Below are 8,689 nucleotides of genomic sequence, written 5' to 3' on the forward strand. Positions count from 1 at the left end.
ACATCACACTCTGCCTCTCTTTAATGACACAGTACATGGTGACACATTGGCGCCTCGGCAGAAGGTGTAGAAAAGCGTTTCGTATCAATGTCGCTGATTTGTTTTTTTTGTTTTTTTGGTTAGCACACACCAGCCGTATCCCAATATGCCTGGCAGTTCCGCGGCATGAAACCTCCCCACACAGCTCTCTACTATGCGTATTTTTAGTGCTTGTATATCCCCACTGTGTGTGTCCGTGGGTCCAACGTTTAAACTGGCTCAGGTCCAGTTCCGAGCAGGTCCAGCACAGAGAATCAAACAAATAAGGAGGCATTATTCCTCCTTAAGGGGTCCGTGTTTTGCTCAGAATAACGGACTGGGGTCACTGCACAGGAGTCTGTCCTCCGTGGTGAGGAGGGGTGTCCCCGTACATGTCCTCTCCTCCTGGTATCTGTCCCCCAATGGGTGTCATCCTCTTCTCCTTCTGCCGCCTGTTACAAAACCAAACCCTCACCACCTCCTTCTCCAGCTGCAGGCTGTCCGCTAGGGAGGTGATCTCCGCTGCTCCTGGTTTTGGACATTTGAGAAAATGGCTCTCCAGAGCCCCTTTGACGCCCACCTCGATGGAGGTCCTCTTTTTCCTTTTCCTTCCCTGTGCCGCGATTTTATCCAGGCTAGTGGGGCTCCCCGAGGTGGAGTCCGCCTCCTCCAGCCACTTGTTCAACAAGGGCTTGAGTTTACACATGTTTTTGAAGCTGAGTTGAAGCGCCTCGAACCTGCAAATGGTGGTCTGAGAAAAGACGTTTCCGTACAGCGTCCCAAGAGCCAGTCCCACGTCCGCCTGGGTGAAGCCCAGCTTGATACGTCGCTGTTTGAACTGCTTGGCAAACTGCTCCAACTCGTCGGAGGTCGGCGTGTCCTCGTCTGACTGGTCCTGATGGCCCCCGTGCTGGTGATGGTGTGAGAGAGACTGCTGGTGGGCCCCAGGGCCGCCTCCATGTTCACTGAGGTGCGGGCTGTGGCTGTGGTGGTCCTCATCCCGCAGGGGGTGGTGGTGCATCCCCCCTTGCTCTCCCCCCGGCATCAGCCCGAAGCCGGACTGGGAGTACACCAGGCTCTGGCCCTCAGATGTCGCCATACCAGGGATGTGCGTGGTGGCTGTGCTGGTTCGCCATGCTCTGGCGTCGTGATGCGCCTGCTGGTGCGCTAGGTGAGGGTGTCGCTGTTGCTGCTGTTGCTGCAGACTGCTGGAGTTCTGCAGCTCCTCTCGGTCACTGTCGTGCAGCACGGGCTTCACGTCCTGTTCTCCGAGGGGACTAGATGGCCAGGGCGCCCCGCCGTCACCGTGAGACAGCGCCGTTATCCACTGGTGCGCGTGGCTGAGCGGATGTCCACCGCCCGGTAACGTGCTGTAGTCGTTCTGGAGCAGGGTGTGCGCGTCCCTGTACGCTGCCGCCTGCTGCATGCTCCCGGACTCCGAGTGCGGCGGCGGCGCGCTGCTGGGGGTGGTGAGGACGCTGTAGTGGTTGGACGTTGCGGTCGCCATAACTATCGGAGCCAGAGTGATAGCTGGAGTTAAAAGGAGGCTGCCTTTGACAGTAACTCTTTTGCGCCACGGGGCAGCTAGGCGTCTCTCTCCAGCATCTCCCGGGCGCTGTGCCAAGGGGACGCAGAGGCGCGCACCTGTGGTCCGCCTCGCTCCGCTCTTTATTGGCCAAGAACGGTTGACAGATGTGGTTACCCCTGACAGCACCCCGCTCATTGGTCACGGGAGATTGTACAGAAACCCCAATCACTCTGCCCAACAATACTATTCAGTCCTGCAGCACGCTAGAGTACAAAGTAGAGGGAGAGCTCGGGCTGCTGAGTGTAAACACAGAAAAGACTGAACAAGCTCTGCTGTAAGAAAAAGAAACAGTTTTCTCGATGTTGACAGCACTTTGTTCACATTGATCTGGGTCAGTGGGTCACATTATTGGTTTCGTGCGTCAAAACGGTGCGTAAAAGTTAAAGATACACAGAATGTGCACATTAATTGGTGTTGGGGCCACATTTATGCGCTTAAGAATAGAACTTTTAGTATTCAAACAGCCAGAACTACCAAACCTTAATTGAATCCAATTTTCATGCATTTGAAGTAGAATATTTGGGATATTTTGCGCCGTGAAGCCGTGAGCAGGGATCGTGAAGGAGGAACTTCCAGCTGCCTCTCTGCCCTCAGGACGCTGTCCAGAGAGAGGGGCTGCGTGCTTCCAGGGCCTCTGCCCCGTTGCCATGGCGAACGCGGTGAATGGAACAACGCCCACGTCACAGCTGCAATTCGCTCCTTCTTTTCGTTCCGTTCCAAAGGGCTCATTGGGGCCGCGCGCTCGGCCGTCGGGACAAATAATGGGGGGCGAGCGGAGAGGGCAGCTCGGGGCCAAAGAGAGGAGGCTGCAAGAATGCGTCCCTCAGCCTGCTCTGCGCCCACCGTGCCCCCTTCCACCTGCTTGTTGGGTAAACTTTGAGATGGATGCATCCACAGAGGCACGCGAGACTCAGTTTCCCAAACACCGAAAAGAAAAAAGGCCTAGAATTTCAATATATTGATGAGGGAGAATTACCCTCCAATGCACACAAATAGAGATGGCTAACAAGGGATCTCAATTTTTCCATAACAAGCACTTCAAATATCTGCCTCATACAGAAGTGGAAAACAACTCAGTTACATTCAAATCCAAGTACAAGTTTTAGGTATGTACTTTACTTGAGTATTTCAATTTTATTCCACTTTATACTCCTACTCCTCCACATTTCGCAGCCAAATATTGTACATTTTACTCCACTACATTTATTTGACAGATATAGCTACTTTGCAGATTAAGCTGTTACATGCAGAACTAATTATAAGATGTGATGCATTGTTTTCGATTAAACTACTCAACAGTAGCCTATATAAAGTAGTTACAATTAGATTCACCATGACCAGCTGCAACATTAAAATACTGCTGTTATATAATAATCCAGCAATATCTGCATAATGCATAATGAGTATTTTATTTGCAATACATATTTAGCTGATAATATTGTTAGTGCTGCTTTTAGTTAAGTAAGATTTTGAATGCAGGATTTTTCTTTATTTACTCGTAATGTAAATGGTGGTATTACACTGTGCTGTTACTACTTTTACTGCCTTAAGTAAAGGATCTGAATGCTTCTTCTATCATTGCAACACAGGACCATAAAGGTGTTGACTCTCAATACAGTTTTGTCATCTGTTGGCACTGTTGGTAAGACAATAACAGTGGAGTTGGCTTGTGAAAATTCATCAAAGCACCAATTTTGCATTATCTGCTGGTCCTAGCTATAAATGAATGCAATGATATTGAAATTAAACTAATCCTCATTCTGCTGAGCCCCCCTGAAACCCTTTCAGACCCTTGGGGGGTCCCTGGACCTACTTAGGCAACTACTGGTATTTAGGAGATGTGATTTTATTGGCTCAAAGTGGGACACCGGCTGTAAAACATAACAGCTATTAAGAGGTTAAAGGAACCTCGAAGGACAAAAAATATGCAAGTTTCACCTTCAAACAGAGGTGCAGTGCAACATCATGGGCACCAATGAAAATATGTATACATTTCTGGCTACTTTTAAGTCATAGCGTTACCCAATGCACACAAAGACAATACAATTCGCCTTATAGCATTAATTAAAGACCATCGTACAATAAAAGTCCACATAGAAAGTGATAGGTTAATTAATAAATACTTTGAATCTAATCAAGCTGAGGATGCGTAGACACAACTGACGCACATTGAATTATAGGGATCGAAAGAACACTGGTTTATGATTAAGGTGTAATTCTGAGAATTACCAAATGTGTCGCCAGGGGCCCTGGCAAGCCGTGTGTTGAGAGAGGCAAAACATATTACCCTAATAGACTAATATGCAAACTACTGAGTGCCCAATTACAGAACTTAATAACGCATAAACGATGCGAGTCCTGTTCTTACAAGACGAAGAGGTCGCTGTTAATTCAGTCAAAGGGCCGGGTATGCTGTCAACACATGCTGCTGTTCCACACACATAGTGTCTGTGTTTCCATGTCCCTCGTTCTGTATTCAAGAGTGGGAGTTAATGATGGAGAATCCGAGTGTTAAATTAACAGTAATTATATGGCCCCAGTGCTGTAAAGATTCAATTTCTTCGCAAGTCTAATGGGCCTAAGTGTCCCTATGCGCAGGCAGAACTCTCTATGATATATTTATGATTGAAGCGCACACAGGCGGAACAAAAACAAACACACACACACACACATTGTATACACCTATAGAGTTAAGGCATATGTGGCTTTTTACATGTTGCTTTTAAGAGTGACTTCTTTCTGGTGTACAAGTGGAGCAGTAAAGCTGTGTTCAAGGCCAGCTGCCTTCATATCCAGATGTGAAAAGCCACTTTTTTGCTCTTGTGTAAATAGTGCCACCCGCTCTCCCACATTAGTTTAAGAAGGAGTGGTTCAAGTGTGAGGTGAAGCCATTTACGTGAGTGAATGTTTGCAAGCGAACCAGTATTCTGGTTGCTTTCACTTTCTCCAGGGCAGTGTGTGACCGACCCATGTCCCTCCCCCTGTGGGAACTCTAACGCAGGGGTAACTGGGGCAGGGGGGCTTCTTTATGCTGCCGGACACAGGGAGATAATGGCCATTCCTCCACAGCTGGCCCACACAATCAAAGGGAGAGGGGGCTCGAAGGATTCCAGCTTTAACCAGGCCATTGTCTGGGCTAATTACATCTGAATGAAAGACCCCAAGAACTCACCTCCCCCCTGAGCAAAACCTGCACAGAATACCCCAAACAACCCTTCAGGGATGAGGGAGAGCACACAGGCACACACACACAGTAATATATAAACCTTGGACTCCTTCATTACCCCTAAACGTAAGCACACAAGCATAGACACACAGACACACACACACACACACACACTCTGGATTCTGGTTCATTACTCATACACACTCACATCCCCAGCAGGCTCTCATCAAAGTGTTGTGTCTCTCTCACAAACACACTCACATGTGGCACTCGGCATTAGATCAGATCTCAGCTTGCTGCTCTCAGAAGAGATGAGGAGGTCTTAGAGGACTTAGGTTGAATAGAAAACACACTGAAGGGCCTTTCCCCAATGCAACCCCATAATCCCAATCTATACACTCCCTTTGCCCCCCAACCGCCAGTGCTCGGCTCCATCTGTAGCCTGAACTGTGAAGCCTCAGCTCGGTACAGTCCAGGTTGATGTCAGGGAGTCCTGTTTTGGTGCTCCATCTTTTGACTTTGCAGTCAGAAAATACATCCAGCTTGTTTCCTCACACTGATACATTGATTTCTTCCAGTATGATGAGCACTGCGGTGAAAGAGAGTTGTGCAAGACAATCCTGAAGTACTCAAACTAGTACTAGGAAAGACTCAAATGTAAGTTGCTTACGCTAAAATTTAAAACAGTTGTAGCTGAAGTTGAAGCACTGAAAGGCTTTGAGGGTCTCTTCTGAAATGTAGGTAAAGTAGTTGAAATCAATTTCTAAAAGCATTTGAAATCTATGCAGTGAAAGCAGTTGAACTGTTATTTCAAGAGTAAGAGATGAAAACAGTTGAAATATCCGTTGAAGTTGAGGCATCAGAGATAGTTTGAATGCACTGTAATCAGTTGATGTGTAAGCTGTTGAAATTTCAATTTCAAGTTTACAAGCAGTGAAAGCAGTTGAACTGTCCACTGATGTGTGAAAGATGAAAGCAGTTGAGCTATCATTGAAAGAGTAAGAGATGTAGGCAGTTGAATCGTCAGTGTCTATGAGTAGTGGAATTAACATTTGAAGAATAAGCAGTGAAAGCAGTTGATGTGTAGAGGTTGAAAGAGATTACAATTTTAATTCAAAGTCAAAGTGCTGTAGGAAGTTGAATTGTCAGTGTGTAAGTAAGCAATGTAAGAATGAGCAGTGAAAACAGTTGAACTGTCATTTAAAGGGTAAGAGATAAAAGCAGTTGAAATGTTAGTTGAGAAGTAAAAAAGTGTCATTCGATATGTAGAGGTTGGGCACAGTTAAATTTTCTGCTGAAGCGGTAGTGAAGTTGAAGTGTGAGCACAGAAAATAGTTGAAGTGTCGGTAAGTTCAAGAACTGAAGGAGAGTGTGATGTCATCCACTCTGGGTTTAAACCTCACGTGCAATACACACCATAAACTCCCCAGCTAACCACACCTTTTTTCTGTCTTCCCTTAGATTGTGTGTGTGCGAGTTAAGCTGTGTATGGATATATGGACTTACACACCATTTTCCCTGGCCACGTTTCACATTTTGCGTGTGTGTGTGTGTGACAGTTTCAGGGTTAGGAGGTCTCACTGGTGCTCAGTTTAGCATTGATTTATTCTCTTTCTCCAATTTATTTCCCCTTCGCCTGATCTGCCTCTGGGAGGACAAATGGAGGAGAAACGCCAAGCACAGTAACCATCCCTCACACACACACACACACACACACACACACACACACCATGTACACACAGTGACAAATGTTTCCACAAGCAGAAATGCACTCAAATTTGTATTTCTGCATTGCGCTGGCAAGCAAACACACACCCTCAAATACTTTTAAAGCTCAGGTTTTCCATTTCCAGTGTTACTGTGCCAGTCCAATCAGAGTGGTGACCATTCTGTAGAACTATAAATTCACAACACTCCCCAAGTCCCAAGGCACCAGGGCTCCTATAAGACTTCCCATGTTGTCCCATATAACTGTCTTCAGAGAACCCATAAAGACATAAAGGGACGCTCCTACCTCTAGGTGAGTGGTCATAATTCACCAGCAGGTATTTTTACCGTGACATTGCTGTCGAGGTGCTCAGATTCATCTCGTCTCCTGCTTTATAATGTCCAACACAAACTCCAGATAGGAGAAGCATGAGTGCAGTCATATTTTACAGGCAGCTTGCTGTCATGTCCCACTGTAATAGCTTGGTGTTGGAGGGGTGTGTTAGCTCGTGGGTATAAGCTTAACACCTCACGTCGCTTCTGCTTTGAGGTGTAATAACAATCCTCTCCCTTTCCCCCCAAAGTAGAAAAAGAGGGTGGGAGGAGGGGCAGGTAGGTCGTTAAACCCACTTGAAAGCTCAGTGCCCTGATCGATAGTCTTGGGCCAAGCAGGGATTAAAATCAGGCTAAGTCTGTTCCAATCAATACTGATGGCTAACCCTGGGGTTAAAACAGGAGTAAATCTCCATACACGTCCATACACAAGTCTGCACTGTGGCCTACAGTACAGATAAATCTACAGCTATCCATGCAAATGGACACACAATGGGTTACCGTGCAAGTGTAGTCGATATGAATGAGTGCTGCATTGGCCTTCAGCAGCCACATATCTAGTTGTATCTATGCGGATACACACTCTGTCTAGTTTGGAGATTGGGGCCGTAAATTTGGACTCGTCGATGGGGGTGAGCAGAGTGAGTAAAGCTTTGGTAAATGTGTTCGAGGAGGTGCAGCGTGTGTGAAAGAGTGCGAAACAAACAGTAATGTGGGTGCGTTTATACACAGCAATACAGCAATAATGGAGGGGAGAATGACTTATAGACAGAGAGCTGACATGCATGATTGACTGTTTCACACCCTAATGGAGGACGGACATCACTGCTCAGATTGATCTTACAAGCACAGGTCTGCGTATCAATTACCAATACTGATCAATAACAGCAAGGACAAACTGTTGCACGTCTACATTGTGATCACCTAATTCTACCGATGCAGAGATTTATGTCTCTTTCTTAAATAGTTATCTGATTCTCCTAATCATCAGGGACAGATTTCTGAGCAGAAAACAGGCCTCTGCCCTGGACTTAAGTAAAATTGATAATGTCATTATTATTAACATTTTGGGAAATATGCCCATTCGCTTTCTTGCCGAGAGTTAGATGAGCAGATCGATACCACTCCCTTGTCTGTACGTTGAATATGAAGCTACAGCCAGTTAGCTTAGCTTAGCACAAAGTTTGGAAACAGGGGGAAACAGGTAGCCTAGCATAAAACCACAACTTGTCGTTTTTAAACTTCGTAAAAGATTAAAGATTTAACTTGTAAATTAGTGAGCTTTGAAGGTGCTGGTCGGGCAGATTTTATTACTGTTGGAGCCAGGGTAGCTGTTTCCCCCGTTTCCACTCTTTGTGCTAAGCTAAGCTGCTGGCTGTAGCTTCATATTCAGCGTACAGCCATGAGAGTGGTATCGAACTTCTCATCAAACTCTTGGCAAGAAAGCTGAAATATTTTAGATAAGTCTTACATCAAGAGAGATTTTCAAACTTTTAGTACTTTTAAAAGACAAAATATTGGTTGTTTTACAAGTGTTTTAATGCACTTTCTGTCTAAACTGTTTACATGCTAAAAACATGAACCTGAAACACAATGACAAACACCTAACACCCCCGTTCCAAACCCTTGAAACCAGTTCTCCAAAAATACAAGCACATTTTCTGCTTTTCACTCAGATGGCAACTCTAAATCACAATCCCCAATCCACCGCACACAATTCATCACATTTGGCACAATCTTCATAACTAAAGTCTGTTGTGTTCATATGGACGGCATTGTCCTTCAAAAAGCTGAAGCGAAATGATCAATTGGCCACACTGATGACTCACAGGTGCAAACACTAGTTACTAAATTGGTCAATTACAAATCAGAGCAGG

General features: G+C 45.8%; 1 protein-coding gene across 1 annotated transcript; it reads right to left on the reverse strand.

Moving 5' to 3' along the window:
* Nucleotides 1-361: 361 nt before the first annotated feature.
* Nucleotides 362-1,741, reverse strand: pou3f2a (POU class 3 homeobox 2a). Its single transcript, XM_070925903.1, has one exon. The coding sequence runs from the start codon at nucleotides 1,739-1,741 to the stop codon at nucleotides 362-364; it is 1,380 nt and encodes a 459-aa protein (XP_070782004.1).
* Between the last annotated feature and the right edge of the window lie 6,948 nt (nucleotides 1,742-8,689).

Source organism: Enoplosus armatus, chromosome 19 (genome assembly GCF_043641665.1).
Source record: "Enoplosus armatus isolate fEnoArm2 chromosome 19, fEnoArm2.hap1, whole genome shotgun sequence".
Lineage (NCBI taxonomy): Eukaryota > Metazoa > Chordata > Actinopteri > Centrarchiformes > Enoplosidae > Enoplosus > Enoplosus armatus.

Coding starts and splice junctions, on each gene's coding strand:
- pou3f2a (XM_070925903.1), bottom strand. CDS start 1,741: ATGAGCGGGGTGCTGTCAGGGGTAACCACATCTGTCAACCGTTCTTGG.